The 18355-nt window shown below is 45.2% G+C and overlaps 2 protein-coding genes across 2 annotated transcripts; both read left to right on the forward strand.

Moving 5' to 3' along the window:
- The first annotated feature begins 258 nt into the window (after positions 1–258).
- On the forward strand, positions 259–18118 carry GSG1L2 (GSG1 like 2). Its single transcript, XM_017531438.2, has 5 exons — positions 259–568; positions 10127–10174; positions 11247–11399; positions 12733–12844; positions 16956–18118. The coding sequence occupies exons 1-5, from the start codon at positions 259–261 to the stop codon at positions 17212–17214; spliced, it is 882 nt and encodes a 293-aa protein (XP_017386927.1). The 3' UTR covers positions 17215–18118.
- Positions 5665–7261, forward strand: LOC108306493 (cytoplasmic protein NCK1-like). The gene is given in 1 exon segment (XM_037739585.1): positions 5665–7261. A coding segment is annotated over 1 exon segment (1134 nt). The 5' UTR covers positions 5665–5755; the 3' UTR covers positions 6890–7261.
- Positions 18119–18355: the final 237 nt, after the last annotated feature.

The raw sequence follows: 18355 nt of genomic DNA on the forward strand, positions 1-18355 counted from the left end.
CAAAAAGAAAAGGGTTGAGATGGTTCATTTCACGTTATGTGTGTTTTACCACAATTAAAAAGCAATGCCCTCCTGCACACCTACCTCCTGGGGAGAATGGCAGGGCCAGCACCCTTGCTGGATGTGGTAGGGCAGCACATGCAATTCCCCAGGGGGACCTGAGAGGAGGCTGTGTGAGGATGCCAGATGGCAGGTACTGTGACGAGGCGGGAGGAGGGGACCCCACAGCTCATCCTGCGCCACACAGCTCACTCGGCCATGGACAGGGCCAGGCAGCAGCAGTCGCTGCTCCTCTTCCTCATCTGCCTCGCCCTCGCCTTCTCCCTCACCGCCGTGGTCAGCAGCCACTGGTGTGAGGGGACCCGGCGGGTGGTGAAGCCGCTGTGCCGGGACCAGCCGGGAGGACAGCACTGCATTCACTTCAAACAGGACAACAGCAGTGCTGGCAGGATGGGCAACGACAGCCAGGCTGTCCTGTACATTTGGGAGCTGGGGGACGACAAGTTCATTCAGCGTGGGTTCCATGTGGGGCTCTGGCAGTCCTGCGAGGAGAGCCTCAACAGTGAAGGTGAGCACAGCCTGTAGATTCTGGGGTTGACGGGTGCGGGATGGGGCAGGGGCTCTTGAGCCAGGCTGTCTGGGTTTGAATCCTGCATCTCCACTGACTGTCTAGGTATCCTTGAGCAAGTCCCTTCGCCTCTCTAAGCCTCAGTTTTCTCATCTGTAAAATGGGAATGATAGCAGTACTTACCTCCTAGAGTGACTGTAAAGATGAAATGACCAGACTCACATAAAGTGCTTGCCACAGGGCCTGACACATTGCAAGTGTTTATTAAAATTAAGTTTTCTCGTTTGTTCTGGTCACCCGATCCCTGTTAGTTAAAATCCTTTGGGAATCAGAGGTGGCCCTAACCCAGCTCTAATGGGCAGCCCTGTTATTTCTCCTGCAGTCGCAATGATCTTGGAGAGCATCTTAAAAAAAAAAAAAAATTTACCTCTCAAAGAATTGAATTGGGAGCAATTTGACCCTTTCAAACTAGTCTGTCTGGCTCCAAGCCCATGCTCAGGGACAGAGTATTCTCCCCTTTCTGCTTAGGAAACAAAACCTCCAGGGTAGAAAAAGGAGGAGTCCTCCTCCCATTCCCATTTCTCTCCTGACTTCAGCTCACTACAGTAAATTTCCTGTACAGCTTTTTACTTTTCCTGGAGTTTTGAATTGCCTTTTCTTTTTCCATTCTCATAGCATTTGTTTTTTTATTCCTGAGTCCTAAGTAAAAGGCAGCAAGAATGAACCTGCTGAGGCCCAGCATGGTGGCTCATTCCTGTAATCCTAGCACTTTGGGAAGCTGAGACAGGAGAATTGCTTCAGACCAGGAGTTAGAGACCAGCCTGGGAAACATAGTGAGACCTCTCTTTACAAAAACTTGTTTTAAAAATTAGCTAGGCATGCTGGCGTGTGCCTGTGGTCCCAGCTACTCTGGGAGGATCACTTGAGGCTGGGAGGTTGAGGTTGCAGAGAGTCATGATTATGTGACTGCACTCCAGCCTGAGACCCTGTCTTAAATAAAAAAAAAAAAAAAAAAAAAAAAGAAAGAAAGAAAAAGAATGAACACTCTGAGATGCTGTATGTTCCTCCCCACCACCCTCCCTCCCAGTAGTGGCCACTGTGGGGCAGTGCCTAGCCAGACTGACCCTTGCATGTATCCAGACCAGTGCCTGTGTCTTGTGCTTTAAGTGTGGTGCAGACACTGCAATAGTGCCTGGAGCTGGGGCTATTTAGGGACCTCCCCAGCTCTTCTCTTCTCAGGGAGTGCTTTCTTCCTATGAGTCTCTTCTCTACCTTCATGGACAGATGCAAAATTCTCAGGACCCTGTATCCTGGAGGGTTTCCAAGAGAGTTCCAGAATTTTGGCTTGGAAACTATATTCACAATACTTATAGGCAAATTGCTTGGGGAATTCCACTTCCTTTCCAAGTCTCATAGGAGGACGGCCTGTAGTGCTTCTATTTCCACAGCTCTATATAGATGTCACACCCGTTATCAAATGTATTGCCCAAGGAGCTTGTAAAAAAAACAGTCCAGGTGACTAGTACTGGAAGTTCTAATTTAAGAGGTCCAGGGTGGAGTCTGGACATCTGTATTCTTTATTTATTTTATTTAATTTATTTTGAGACAGAGTTTTGCTTTTGTTGCCCAGGCTGGATTGCAATGGCACAATCTTAGCTCATGGCAAACTCCATCTCCAGGGTTCAAGCAATTCTCCTGCCTCAGCCTGCTGAGTATCTGGGATTACAGGCGCCTGCCACCATGCCCAACTAATTTTTGTGTTTTTAGGGGAGACAGAATTTTGCCATGTTGGCCAGGCTGGTCTCGAACTTCTGACCTCAGGCGATCTGCCTGCCTCAGCCTCCCAAAGTGTTGGTATTACAGGTGTGAGCCACCACACCCGGTCAAAAGTTTTTTTTTAAAAAAAGAATACAGACCAGGCGCCGTGGCTCATGCCTGTAATCCCAACACTTTGGGAGGCCAAGGCAGGCAAATCACCTGATGTCAGGAGTTCGAGGTCAGCATGGCCAACGTGGTGAAACCCTGTCTCTACTAAAAATACAAAAATAATAGCTGGGCTTGGTGGTGCCTGTCTTTAACCCCAGCTGCTTGGGAGGCTGAGGCAGGAGAATCACTTGAGCCTGGGAGGCAGAGATTGCAGTGAGTCGAGATTGCACCACTGTGCTCCAGCCTGGGCAGCAAGAGCAAAACTCCATCTCAAAATAAAAAGAGTTTTAACCAAGGTGATATTTACTCATAGATAAGAGATTAACTCGTTTTGAAAAGCTTCCAAGAAAAATCAACAGTCTCTTGCCCTTTCCTTTTCCATTACTTAGTCCTACCCTTCAGTGGAAATCACATTTAACTTACTTGTCTCTTCTGGTATTTGCTTCCACGTGAGTGAGCCCCAGTGCTGAGGGCAAGGATCCAGTGGGAGAGAGTGACCTAAGGTACAAACCAACAGGGAAAAATATGATAATGGTTATAACAAGGACGTACCTATGATATGGAAACAGAAAAGGGGTGATAGAGTTTGGAGAAAATGTAATCCCCGGCAGGGCGCAGTGGCTCACGCCTGTAATCCCAGCACTTTAGGAGGCCAAGGCAGGCAGTTCACAAGGTCAAGAGATTGAGACCAGCCTGGCCAACATGGTGAAACTCCATCTTTACTAAAAGTACAAAAATTAGCTGGGTGTGGTGGTGTGCACTTGTAGTCCCAGCTACTTGGGAGGCTGAGGCAGGAGAATCACTTGAACCCAGGAGGTGGAGGTTGCAGTGAGCTGAGTTAGCACCATTGTGTTCCATTCTGGGTGACAGAGAGAGACTCCGTCTCAAAAAAAAAAAAAAAAAGTAATCCCCGATGTTAGAGGTGGAGCCTGGTGGGAGGTGATTTGATCATGGAGGTGGATTTGCTATGAATAGTTTAGCCCTGTCCTTTTGGTGCTGTCCTCGAAATAGTGAATCATTTCTCATGGGATCTTGTTGTATGAAAAGTGTGTGCCACCTTCCCCTTCTCCCTCTTGCTCCCACTCTCACTGTGTGATTGGCTGACTCTCCCTTTGCCTTTTGCCGTGACTGGAAGCTTCCCCAGTCCTCACCAGAAGCCAAGCAGATGCCAGCACTATGCTTCCCGAACAGCCTGCAGAACCGTGAGCCAGTTAAAAATCTTTTCTTTATAAGCTACCCAGCCTCAGGTATTCATTTATAGCAATGCAAGAATGGAGTAACACAGAAGGAGAGGTTATTTATAGCTCTGGGCACAGGGAAGACCTCATAAAGGAGGTAGCCACTGTGCCAGGCCCATAAGGCTATGATTTTTTTTTTTTTTTTGTACCTTGGGCTCTGGGGTACATGTGCACATCCTGCATCCTGCATCCTGCAGGATTGTTGCATAGATACATACATGCCATGATGGCTTGCTGTCTCCATCCCCCACACCACCCCCCATTGCCTACATCAGGCATTTCTCCCAGTGTTATCCCTCCCCATCTTCCCGACCCTCACTGTCCCTCTCCTCCCTTCCCCTCCACCGTCCCACCCCCCACCTACCAGTGAGTGTTGTTCCCTTCCCTGTGCCCAAGGCTATGATTTTAATAGACGAAGGTTGGGGATGAGAATGTTCCATGCAGGCAGAACTGAGTGAGCCAGTGTCTGAGGCAGCATAACCCAGCTATTTGCACCAGAATACAAGGCAGGGAAATGGGGGAATCCTCAAATTCTTACAGAAGAACTTAGCTCACATGGCTCTTCCATGTCACCTGAGGCAGCTTCTACTTCCCTGCAACATAAGGTCTCAGTCACCCGAGCAGGAGGAACTGAGCAGGGCATTTCCTAAATAGAAAAGGCCTCACTGGGCCGGCCACGGTGGCTCACACCTGTAATCTCAGCACTTTGGGAGGCCAGGGCGGACAGATTACTTGAGGTCAGGAGTTTGAGAACAGCCTGGCTAACATAGTGAAACCCCGTCTCTACTAAAAATACAAAACTTTGTCAGGTGTGGTGGCAGGCGCCTGTAACCCCAGCTACTCAGGAGGCTGGGGCAGGAGAATTCCTTGAACCCAGGAGGCGGAGGTTGCAGTGAGCCGAGATCATGCCCCTGCAATCCAGCCTGGGCAACAGAGCAAGACTCTGTCTCAAAAAAAAAGAAAAAAGAAAAGAGTGAAAGAAAGAAAGAAAAGAAAATGCCTCATTGGAGAGAACTGGAAGCTTGCTAGTCATAATGCCAGGAGGAAGGAGGGCCAGAGTAGAATCTGAACTTGAAGACAAGAGTTAGAAAATTAGACCGATAGGAGGGAGCTACGTCGTCAGAAGCCAGTCTTCATATTCTATAAGACTGGTTAGTCGGTGGAACACACTTTGGGAAAGCCTGGCCTAGAACAATAGAGCCATTTGACAGATGAGAAGACTGAATTCTAGAGATGTAAGTGACCTGTGGAAGAGTGCACAGGTAGGAACTAATGGAGCTGGGCAAGGAACTCAAACTGCATAATGCTGAGCCCTGACTTTGCCTGTTATCCCACAATGCACACACCTTAACTGAAAGGCAACAACTGTTATAATTGTCCATAAATAATTTTGTGCCCATCAACCAAAAAAAAAAATCAAGCTGGGCGCAGTGGCTCACATCTGTAATCCCAGCACTTTCGGAGGTCGAGGTGGGCAGATCACAAGGTCAAGAGATCGAGACCATCCTGGCCAATGTGGTGAAACCCCATCTCCACTAAAAATACAAAAATTAGCTGAGAGTGGTGGCAGGTGCCTGTAGTCCTGGCTAGTGGGGAGGCTGAGGCAGGAGAATCACTTGAACCCAGGAGGCGGAGGTTGCAGTGAGCAGAGATTGCACCACTGCACTCCAGCCTGGTGAAAGAGTGAGACTCCATCTCAAAAAGGAAAAAAAAAAACCTCTGCTTAATCACCAAGGCACACGTTTAGCTATGTAACAAACCTGCACATCCTGCATACGTATCCCGGAATTTAAAAGCTGAAGGGAAACAAACGAATAAACAAACAAAACACCTCAGTTCACATTTTACATATTTCTTAATATAATAAGGTCATCAAGGTCCACCTGGGTGTCTAAATGTTGTCATCACTTTATTAAGAAGGAAGAAAGAGGCGGCGGTGGAGCGCAGGCCTCGTGCCATTACGGCCATCACGGCGGCTGCGGCGGCGTCCCGGTGCCTTCCTCAGTGCCGAAGCTGCTGAAAGATGGCAGAAGAAGTGGTGGTAGTAGCCAAATTTGATTATGTGGCTCAACAAGAACAAGAATTGGACATCAAGAAGAATGAGAGATTATGGCTTCTGGATGATTCTAAGTCCAGGTGGCGAGTTCGAAATTCCATGAATAAAACAGGTTTTGTGCCTTCTAACTATGTGGAAAGGAAAAACAGTGCTCGGAAAGCATCTATTGTAAAAAACCTAAAAGATACCCTAGGCATTGGAAAAGTGAAAAGAAAACCTAGTGTGCCAGATTCTGCATCTCCTGCTGATGATGGTTTTGTTGACCCAGGGGAACGTCTCTATGACCTCAACATGCCCGCTTATGTGAAATTTAACTACATGGCTGAGAGAGAGGATGAATTATCATTGATAAAGGGGACAAAGGTGATCGTCATGGAGAAATGCAGTGATGGGTGGTGGCGTGGTAGCTACAATGGACAAGTTGGATGGTTCCCTTCAAACTATGTAACTGAAGAAAGTGACAGTCCTTTGGGTGACCATGTGGGTTCTCTGACAGAGAAATTAGCAGCAGTCGTCAATAACCTAAATACTGAGCAAGTGTTGCATGTGGTACAGGCTCTTTACCCATTCAGCTCATCTAATGATGAAGAACTTAATTTTGAGAAAGGAGATATAATGGATGTTATTGAAAAACCCAAAAATGACCCAGAGTGGTGGAAATGCAGGAACATCAATGGTATGGTTGGTCTAGTACCAAAAAACTATGTTACCATTATGCAGAATAATCCATTAGCCTCAGGTTTGGAACCATCACCTCCACAGTGTGATTACATTAGGCCTTCACTCACTGGAAAGTTTGCTGGCAATCCTTGGTATTATGGCAAAGTCACCAGGCATCAAGCAGAAATGGCATTAAATGAAAGAAGACATGAAGGGGATTTCCTCATTCGTGATAGTGAATCTTCGCCAAGTGATTTCTCAGTATCACTAACAGCACAAGGGTAAAACAAGCATTTTAAAGTCCAACTAAAAGAAACTGTCTACTGCATTGGGCAGCGCAAATTCAGCACCATGGAAGAACTTGTAGAACATTACAAAAAGGCACCAATTTTTACAAGTGAACAAGGAGAAAAATTATATCTTGTCAAGCATTTATCATGATACTGCTGACCAGAAGTGACTGCTGCATAGCTGTAATTTAACGTGTAATTGAACACTGAGAAAATGTTGGGTCCAGTTGTGCTTGATTGGAAATTGCTGTTTCTAACTCTATAAGAGAATGACTATAATAATATTTTTATTATAACTCAGCCCATACATATATACTAGGTATGCAGTGCATCTGCATAAAATAATTCCTTATCCATGGTCTTCTGTTTTATTGTTTTCTTCTTTGCTGTTTTTGCTTTGCTTCTAATATTACTGTTTTGTATTCTGAAAAAAAAAAATCAAATAATGCAGATCAGAATCTTTATATGGAAGAAATCCTTTATTGCCTTTCCTTTATTTCCTTGTAAAGGAACCCTGTTAGTTCTGTTATGATCTCTCTTTATATAAAATTATTATATCTATATAGACATATGCTAAAATAAATTTCTTGGAGAGTGTTAAAAAAAAAACAAAAAAGAAGGAAGAAAGAAGGACATCTCCCCCCAATCACCTCCCCCCACCCCGCTGTGTTGCAGGATACCCCTAAAGCAAAATAGTTTAGAATTAACTAATAATTATTTTTACTCAATCATAAATTAATTAATACAAAACATGCTAGAGGACAAAATGAAAGCTATACATCAAGGAGTTACAAACTCAAATGCTTCTAGGAGGTCGTAACAAAAGTGGGTAGAGCTGGGCTAGCTGGGAATGCCGGTGACCTTCAACCCTTGTACCTCAGCTAAAGGAGCAGCCTCTCGCTCGCATCAGCTTCGTGGTTGTGTGCACCTGTAAGCCTGATATGGTGTTATCAGAGGCTCTGATTCTTCAAGGGAGGTAAGATGTTTGGATTTCTTTGTCAAATTTCTCATTGTTAAAATATCTTTAAAACATGGCATAAGCCAAAAAGATTATGTCTGCTGCAGAGCATGGCTGGGGCTCCCAGTTGGAAATGGCACCACACAAGGCATCTGCCATTTAGTCCGATTTGTCGCAAGTACTTAGGAGATTTGGGGCATAAGAAAGAAAAGGGTTCATACTGGAGAGAAACGGGATGGAGCCCAAACAGTCCTTTGAAGACAGGGGGAGGAGGGGTGAGGACAAGGAAGCAGAGCGGGCAGTGAGAGCTCCAGTCTTGGGAAGACGTGCCCAGGCCCTAAACAAGTCCAAAAAGGAGCTTCTGGGCATCCGACTGCTCCAGCTCTGCTGCCCCATGGGGCCTCCATGCGTGTTTTCCTTCTGATAGGGCTCCACGTCCCTAAAAGTTGACCTTCCCAGGAAACCCTTACCTGGAGGGCTATTTTAAGACATCCGCTGCCCAAGCCACCTTCAAGAACTCTATCCTTTCTCCCCAGTGCCTAGAATGTCTTTAAAGGGAACCCACACCTTTGATCCCACACTCTGAAATGAAAATTTGCACTGAACATTCCTGGTCAAGGCAGCACTTACATGAAATGTTCTTTTCCTTAGGTGAGTCTGTGAATCAACAAAATGTGCTGAGTCTAGAATCTATGCTGTTCTGCTAAACTCAAAAAGTTCAGGGCAGAGGGACCCAGGCACCCCATAAAGGATGGGAATGGAGTGGGGGTTGGTGGACAGCAAGCTGACAGGGGATGCCAGAGTCAGGGGGGATTGGATGCCACTTCCAGGGCTGGCTTGCTGTCCTGCTTGGCTGCTGAAACACCCAAGCTATGTAACACCCGCCTCCCTGGCTTCATGGGATTTATAAAGATTTTTTCCTTTAATCCTGCTGGCTTTATTCAAAAGGAACAGCACTTCTGAGAATTTGTATTTATCAAAAGGGTCACCAGCGTCTGACTCTGGGCCCAAGCTAAACTCAGCCATTTAAGCTACTCTGAATTCTCTTGATCTCCTTGGCTGGCCTTCACCTTCTCTTTGCCCAGCCCTGGCTCTGTGCTAGCCTCATCTCTATTCCTGGTGGGAAAGGCAGTTCTCTTCAGAAGACAAGTTAGACCTTCACTCCTCGGTGCATTAGGTAGAGACAAGGAGCAATGCGGAAAAGGCCTCTGAGTCTCAGGTGAGAAACCCAGGTTTTTCATTCTTGACATCACCAACTGGTGTGAGCGTGGTCTCCAAATCCATAAAATCACAATCGTTATACTTGCCTTTATTAATAATTCAACACTTGAACACACTCCCCTAAACTGTGTAGGGATCAACCAGAGGATTTCCCAGGCTGCTCCCACTCAACAGTCCCTAATTCTATTTTGGGCTGACGTGTTAGTAGAGAGCGTGGGACACTCAGCTGGGACAGGGCCCCAGAGGGTGACTCGCCATGGTCTCTATCCTCCATTGGTCACCCCCAAACCAGAATTTGGTTACATCTTCACATCAAGTGGGTATCTATGGGCTTAGCATTTTAAAGGGAACTGCGTATCTAAGGCTGTGGCTCAAGATGTTTCACTTGCTGTGTGCAACACGGCAGATGACACTCGTATACACAGCAAATCTGTGCCCCTGGAGCACATAAATGAGTCTGGTGGTGGGTTCTTCCCGATACCTAGTACACACACAACAATTCCTCCCTTTCTTTCATAGTCAAGAAAGCATGATGGAATGCAAGCAACTGTGTGACTCGCATGCTAAAAGTCTTACTAACAGACATGGTTCTGAATCTGCTCTCATTCCTTTAAAAATAAATTGCAAACTTTGATCATTTCCCTTAAACGAGAAACCACTTATTTCAGATTCATATCATAATGAATACTGTTTCCAAAACTGAGAATCCCTGGCCTAAGACTTGCAGTATTAGTCCAGATGGGCTAGGTTAGGCTGCAATAACAAACAACCCCCCAAATTTCAGTGGTTGAAACCAAACATTTATTTTTAGCTCATTCTGTATAGACTTCTCAGGTTGGCAAGGGGTCTGTCCTCATTGTAGCTATTCGGGCACCCAGGCTGAATGGAGACTCCCTCTTGACATGGGCTTCTGGGATCACAACAAGGGAACAGGAACAAGGGGAAAAGTCATTGGCTCTTAAAGCTGCTCAGATCCATCTCATTTTTGCTCTCAGTTCATTGGTCAAAGAGAGTTGCATGGCCAAGCCAGAGTTCAACAGGGCGGATTCTATCATGCTTCCACATAGAGGGGCACCATATGTTCCTGAGCAGGAAAGCAGTCTGCACAGTCCCTGTTTCTCATTAAGTTAAGGGGCTGGAAATACACCATCTGTCCCCTGATTGTGAAGTGTAATCCTAACTTCTGGATCCATTCTCTTTATCTTTCAGATGAAAAGTGTCGGAGTTTCCAGAGTGTAGTGCCCGCTGAAGAACAAGGTAAATACCTTACTCACCCTCTGCCCACAAGCGTTTCTCATAGCTTGGACTGTTTTTACTCTTGTATTAGGAATAGGGTAAATAGTGAGAGAGTCATTGATGATTTCCCATGAAGTCAAGTCCAAAAGCTAGAACCACAGGCTCTCTTCCTGTGCCCTATAGCCAGTGGTGTGCGCTGGCAAATGTTTAACAGCCAACTTCGTAGGTTGGGTGGGAAGCCCTGATGATTGGCAGCATTGGCCGTGTTCCGTGGTGTAAATATTCCCAACATAGCCAATTTCAGCTGCAAGATGAACGCAGAGCTGTGAGACATGCACACCACTGCCTGGAGCAGTTTTTCTTCTTTCTAAAGCTCCCTAACACTCAGCATCTTTGCAATTCCTCTCTTAGTGTCTGTTCTCCTAGCTGGAGTAGGGGTCTTGTGAAGGCATGGATCACATCTATTCATTGCTGTGTCTCCAGCACCTAACTCACCTTAGAGTAGTCCTTTCACAAAGATCAGTTTCCCTTTCTGTCTTCTTTCTGCATGCTTCCACACAGAGGGCCACCATTGTTGCCTTCCACTGCCAACAGAGTTCCTTGACACCACAGGTGGGATCCTCACCAGAAGGTAAACAGGTGGCTCCTACAGAAACAAACAAGGTTTTGGTAACTACAGACAGGGCTCTTCAACTTGCAGAGCCTCACCCCCATGTTTAAGTTTGTGTATCTTTTTCTTTCAAAAGGCAAAGTTGATATCTTCTGGTAAAATTAAAACATCATCATAGTTTTTGAGCTGCAGCATGGAGACCCGCTGCTGTGAGCATCACTCTCGTCCTCACAGCAGGGGCTTTCTTAGTTCCCCCCACACACACACATGCTATGGGCAATCCTTAGAAACGTCTCTTTCAGCCCTAAGGAATACCTTTCCATTGCCAGCTTTCTAAGATTCAGCAGAGGCATCTGTGATTTTCACTCCAACGTGTCTGTTTTTCATGTTTTGTTTAGAAGTGAACTAAATCAAAGGACTGACCATTTTTAGTGCTTCTGAGTTAGAACTGCTCAGCATTTCCAACATCCCTTTCTTCTGCAGGTGTTTTGTGGCTGTCCATCGGGGGTGAGGTCCTGGATATTGTTCTGATACTGGCAAGCGCTATCCTCCTGGGCTCCAGAGTGAGTTGTCGCAGCCTTGGTTTCAACTGGCTCAGGGTGGATGCCTTGGTAGCCATCTTCATGGTGCTGGCAGGTACTTTCCAATGGCGTCCTTGGAACAGGCTGCCCCAGAGGGAAAGCAGAGCTTCAGCCTGGTCATGCTCATTGCCAAAAGAACAGGCTGGCTCTTTCCTGTCAATGGCCATTTGAGCAGGGCAGGTGGTCCACTGGATAAGACACCAATTAATCCCATTGGATGGATACAGTATTCTTAAGGTGACAGATGAAAACGGGCTAGGCACAGATGGAAAGTGAAATTTATCAGTGTGTCTTTATCACAACCAGGGAAGAGGGTGCCCTGGCTCTGACAGCTGACATGCTTCACTGAAAACAGTGCTTAGGCATGAGTCTCTGGAGGGATTCCGCACAGGTGCAGATGTCTCCTTAATGGTTGTCTGACTCCAGGCAAGTTACTTAACTTCTCTGAGAAAGAACACTATAAGACATCTCAAAACACGTCAGTGATGACTAAATAAGACTGCACCTAGTATAGAAGTACTCAATAAATGGTAGTTTTTGAAAAAGTATCCACATTTGGTATAAATGTTCCACAAAAATAAAGAACTCCTTTTTCAGTTCTACTTCTATGTTCTCCAGGCAACTTTTAAAGCCACTTGATTGGGTCTCCTAAGTGGGCCTTTCTAGGGAGAGAAAACCCTGAACAAATGACTTCCTTTAGTTCTCAAACTGGATACAAAAAGTTAGTCATGTTAAGTTAGTCATGTAACAGCCCAATTTGTAGATCACTTTTGTGCTTGGTAAGTGTAATGCATCTTTCCTAAGTCCTTTTTTTTTTTTTAAGATGGGGTTTCACCGTGATGGTCAGGCTGGTCTTGAACTCCTGACCTCAGGTGATCCACCCACCTCGGCCTCCCAAAGTGCTAGGATTACAGGCGTGAGCCACTGAGCCCGGCCCTTAAGTCNTTTTTTTTTTTTTTCATTGTCCCTTTTAATTATTTCATTTTACTCATTTATTTTGAGATGAGGTCCCTGGAATCCTCTCTCCTCAGCTTTCCGAGCACCTGGGATTATAGGTACATGCCACCATGCCTAGCTCCCTCAAGTCTTATCCTCAGTGAATGGGATGATAAAATCCAATTTCTGATCTTCTTAGGAAGGAACCAGGTTATGGAGACTCCTGCCCAGGTTCTGACAGTTCCTCCCCAATTGTGTCTTTCTGGATGTCTCTTCAGTTTCAATTGTGGGAATGAGACGTCCAGCAGAATGTTTACGGATGAATACTTGCAGATATATCAAAAGGGCTTTACGAATGCTAGAGAGCTCCCTACAGCCAACTCATGCAACATAGAGGAGTTCTTCCATCATGTGTCTTCTTAACTGTGGCTCACAGAGCTTTCCTTGTGCAGGGCTCCTAGGCATGGTGGCCCACATGATGTACACAACCATTTTTCAAATCACTGTGAACCTTGGACCAGAAGACTGGAAGCCTCAGACCTGGGACTATGGCTGGTCATATTGGTAAGTTGCTTGGTCATGGCACTCAAGCACTGGAGGACCAGAAGAGATGCACATAAGTTTTGTAGAATGACCAACCTTGGTCACAGAGCTGGCATCTGCCAGGATTGTGACTTGGGGTTAATTCTATGACCCATCTGTGGCCCAACTTCCTTATCTACAAAGTGAGGCTACGTGTCTCAAATGTTTGTATAAGGATTTAAAGAGATTATGTTTATAAAACTCTTGGCACATGGTAAAGTCCCCAAGAAATTGAGACACGGTTGATGTTCAATTCTTAAACACAGTGTAGGAGGAAGTGTCTTGATCTATAACTCCTAATAAATACTTCAACAGGGGGAGACCTAGCCCCTGTTTCTAATGCAAAGAGAAGGTCATGACATAGAAATCCTGTCTCTAACTGACTCGACCACATTATGCAAGACCACAGGGATTCTCTTTGATGTGGACCTCTGAAGCATATCGTATCCTAAAAATAGATGTGCATATACTTACATTTTCATCTTATATAACAACCTCTTATGTTACTTTCCTCCTGGCAAAACATAACACTTTCAGGGCTCACTGCCTCATCCTGCTATTCTAGGATTCGGTGAACACGCGTGTGCTACTGTGAGCCATATGCTTCGTGAGTTGTTAAGCGTCTGAACTTTTCTTAGTCTTCATCTTCCCAGTCTGAAGATGTTAATTTTTACAAATGTTTCTCTGGGCACCTGTCCCTCCACCCGTTTGACACTTAGCTGCCCCCTTCTGAATTAGCGCTATTGGTTCTGACGGGCTATCACTGACACCTTACACAGTTGCGAGTGTAGCTGCCGCAGAGCTCAGTTGAATTGTAGGTGGGTTCTCAACTGTGGCCAATTTGTACTGCACTCCTTTTTCTATGGATAGAAGCAAACTCTAGATACTAAAGGAGCCTGAAGCATGGTCTGCTTGTTTCCAATATCATTTTGTTTTGTTTTTGTTTTCTATTACTTTCAATTACGTAATTTTTAGCCAAAGACGTGTAGGCAAATGGTTGTTAAAAATCAAATAGTACTAAGAGTAACTATCTGTCAATTCCATCCTCTCCCTGTGCCACCCTTCTGATTGATTTGGTGATTAGTAAACAGTTATTGTGATGATGGGTCTTACAAAGGATTTATTCACAGGGCAGCTCGATAAAGAGGTGGGAGAACAGCTCTCAAATCTGCCTCCCTGAAGATAAGGCTTGGGGATATTTACGGTTTAGAGAAGCAGGGTGGTCTAAGGCAAGAGGAAAGGTGATTGGCAGTGGGGAAAATGAAGTAATTGGTGACCTAAACAGGCATAGTCAGGGTTCTTGGCTCTTCATGGGTTGCATGTTCAGAAAATGGTAGCATTAGCATGTTCTGAGGGTAGAGTTTTTGGCCTTCTGACATCAGAAGGCCACTTCTCAGGCACTTGCACAGGATCAGCTGAAGGATCAGTGGTCTCAACCAGTTTGAACTGGATAGGAGCTGTCCCCAAGTTCCTGAAAAACAAGCAACCATCACCATGGTGACGTATACATCAGAAATGTTATCTATAAGGAAGCCAGTGAAGGTTAAGTTATCGAGTTCAGTGGTGTGGCTTTTAGCTATATGGGGAGGGAAAAAAGCTAGCGACCAAAGGCAAGTTAAGTTTGGTGGACCTAATCAGATTAGCTTCTCAGCTTCCTTCCAACCCCTCAAAGCCCTCGGTTTTCCTGCTCTATTCCAGGCTGTTTGCTGTCTGCTGTCATCATGAGACTTCCCTGCGCTACTCCCTTATTTTGGAATGCTGTTTCTTAGGTCCCATTGCATTGTCTTATTTAGTTTACATCTATCTCTTCTGGGAGTACATCCTCCAGTAGCTTCCTAAGAAAGGATCCAATGAGAGATAAGTTTTTTTACTCCTTGTGTGTCTGGAAATGTATTTATTCAAGATTCTATACTTGATTGATCATTTGGCACAGTGCAGAATTCTCTGTTGGAAATCATCTTCCCATAGAATTTTGACAGCACTACTCCATTTTCTTCTAGCATTCATAGTTTCTGTCAAGAGTCCAACACCATTCTGAATCATATGCCTTTGTAGGTGGCCTGTTGTTTTCTTCTCTTTATGACCAATGTTCTGAAATGTCATGATGACGTCCTTTGGCAAGGATCCTCTTTTCTCCACATTCATCCTTTATTCATGTGCTTGGGGGGGCCCTTTAATCTGAATATTCATGGTCTGGAATTATGGTAATTTTGGTATTATTTCTTTGATTATTTCCTTTCCTCAGTTTTTTTGTTCTCCTTTTAGAAAACTCTTGTTAGATATTAGGTCTCTTGGGTTTATTAACCAAGGATCTTATTACTTTCTTTATATTTTGTTTATCTTTTTGTTATATTTTCTGAAAAACTTTTTCCACTTGTCTTCTGGCCATTTTACTGAATTCTTCTTTTGGACTTGTTTTAGTTTCCCGAGCTCTTCCTTGTTTGCTAGCTGTTCGTTTTTTATAATAACCTCATCTTGCTTTATTGAACACAGCATCTTCTCTTCCTATATTCCTCCGAGGATATTAGTGAAAGGGTTTGTTTTTTGTTGCTGTTTTGTTTCTTGTGTTATCTCTTTCCTTTATAATTCCTTCCCCTCCCCACTTTGTTGTTGGACCCTTCCCCCAAATGTTGGCCTCCTTGATTGTCAAGGATAATCAGAAGCTCTGGAGCAGGGTTGGCACTCACCTACCCATAGGCTCTTTTCTTGTTGTTGGGCATGTGATTGGGTGTGGCACCATCTGTTTTATCTTGGAATCCCGCTCCACAAAACACACACACACATATCATGTCGTAGAGATTCTTTCTGCAGCCTGTCAGGGTCTTCAGAAGGGAATCATCCAATATCTGCAGGAAGTAAGGTGAGCTTGTATGCATGGCTGATCATTTCTGAGGTTAGGCATAGGAAAGGGCTGGACAGCTTCCCACTCCTGTGCAGATTTCCGTACAATCCCATTTTCAGACCAGCCCCCTTCCTGCCTTCCATTGGGCCTGCTATCTCTGAATCCGGAGCCTTTCCTACTGTTCACCTACTCCAGAGAATAAAACCTTGCTCTCCTGGGGAAAAGGGAGGTTGGGGAGAGAGTTTGAGGTAAGAAGGAGGCTGAGGAAAGGGACAACCATGTGTCCCAGGGAAACACCATCTTGTTTTCTTCTCTAGGTTGTTCTTTGTCCACCACACAGCCCTTCTCTTTATCTCGCAATAATGCAAACATTTGAACACCCTTTGGTATAAAGTAGATGCTAATTACCATGTTCCCAACACAGTGTTGGATTCTGTGAAGCATGAAATGTGTAGACCATCATCTCAGTATGCAGCAGGCTTACGGTCTGGATGGGGATATAAGAATAATGATGCTGGCCAGGTGCGGTGGCTCACACCTGTGATCCCAGTGCTTTGGGAGGCTGAGGCAGGTGGATCACTTGAGGTTGGGAGTTGAAGACCACCCTGGTCAACATGGTAAAACCCCATCTCTACTAAAAATACAAAAATTAGGCAGGCGTGGTGGCTCATGCCTGTAATCCTGGCTACTCAGGAGGCTGAGGCAGGAGAATCACTTGAACTGGGAGGCAGAGGTTGCAATGAGCCAAGATCACGCCATTGCACTCCAGCTTGGGCAACAGAGCGAGAGTCAAAAATAATAATAATACTAATAATGATACCAATGCCACTGTCCTGGGTTAGAGCCAACAACAGCAACAATCAGTAAACTTATATGCAGCAGGTGCTATACTATTAATATTTCTTACACATTCTCTCATTGAATTCCTCACAGCCACGTTGTATGGCAGCATTGATATTATTCCAGTTTTGCAGATGAGGAAACTGATTCAAAGAGCTAAAGCAACCAGCTCAAGTTCACACGGTTAGTACGAGGTGGGGCCATGGTGTAAAGCCAGCACGATGACTCCAGAATCCATTCTCTTAACCCTTGGGCTAAACAATACATTGATTAGACTCTGAGATTAGTGATCCAAAATGCAGGTCCAAATTGGGTAGAACCAGGAGCTGTTTTTTTGCCAGATTGACCCCCAGCAGGAAGTCCTGGAGTCACAGCCCTCAGCCCTTTTCTAACGGTGCCTTCTGTTGACAGCCTTGCCTGGGGTTCTTTCGCCCTCTGCCTGGCTGTGTCGGTCACAGCCATGAGCAGGTTCACTGCAGCTCCCCTGGAATTCACCGAGCAGCAGTGGGCACAGAACGGCAGTCAGCCCTCTCAACACAGCTTCCCAGAACCTGAGGCTTCAGAGAGCATTTGGAAAACAGGGGCTGCTCCTCACCTTGCTGGCCATGCCTTCAGGAATGTTTCTGGGCACCTGCCACTAGATGCCACAGGCAAGGTGTCCATATGCTAGCCAGTGTCCACGGCTGCCACATCTGCACAGGCAAACAAGCCAGGCACGAGTGCTCACAATGTACACCCTGCCTCTGATTGGACTTCAGAAGACTGTCGTCCAGGAAAAGCTTTCATCCCCACCCCTCCACCTCTCACCTTTTACTAAACACCTTTGGCTTCAGCCTTTGATTCATGTTAAAATTCCAGTACCTTGAAGTGAGATAAGGCTTACTGAAGATATCAACCATTGACACTCTAGTATAAAAGAGAGATCATTAAGCTTTCCTGACAGTGAATTTGATAAGGATTCTGAAGAAAGAGGGAGCATGCCAGTACTAAGGGGAAGAGAAGTTGAAGAAAGGGGAAAGCAAGTCTTCTTAACTACAAGGGATGCAAAATGTGTTGTCCACATGGGTTTGTTGATGGAAAACTCCAGAAAATGTTTTCTCCTAATTGACACACACAGTAAAGTGTGTGTGGCTATCCCATACTTTCTTTTTCATTTGAATCAAGAAGACAGAAATTTCAAAATGTTTCCTGTTATTTAAAAAAATTTTTTTCTTGGACATTTTGTGTTTCTACTTATAGTAAAATCTGTTTGGAAGGACAGCCAAATGATAGAAGTGAAAACACAGTCAAATGGAATGACATCTTATCTTGGCTAAGTGGAACAAATGTTTGAATTGCCCTGTTTAAATTAAAACGCCAGCCACTTTGGCTTCTAAAAATAATCATTACCAAGCATGCAGGTGTTGGAGGAGGTGGTGGGCTGCAGATGTGGTCAGCTGCAATACTGTATCAATTCATCCCATTTCTAGCCACCATGCTATTCAGGCCACAGGTTGTACAACACATAATTATTTTTTTGAACAAAAGAAAGGGGGCTGGGTGTGGTGGCTCACACTTGTAATCCCAGCACTTTGTGGGGCCGAAGTGGGTAAATCACTTGAGGTCAGGAGTTCTAGACCAGCCTAGCCAACATAGAAACCCCCTGTCTCTACTTAAAAATACCAAATATAGCTGGGCATGGTGGTGCATGTATGTAATCCTAGCTACTCGGGAGGCTGAGGCAGAAGAATTGCTTGAACCTGGGAGGCAGCAGTTGCAGTGAGCCGAGATCACGCCATTGCACTCCAGCCTGGGCAACAGAGTGGGACTCT

This window comes from Cebus imitator, unplaced genomic scaffold, assembly GCF_001604975.1.
Source record: "Cebus imitator isolate Cc_AM_T3 unplaced genomic scaffold, Cebus_imitator-1.0 Scaffold72, whole genome shotgun sequence".
Lineage (NCBI taxonomy): Eukaryota > Metazoa > Chordata > Mammalia > Primates > Cebidae > Cebus > Cebus imitator.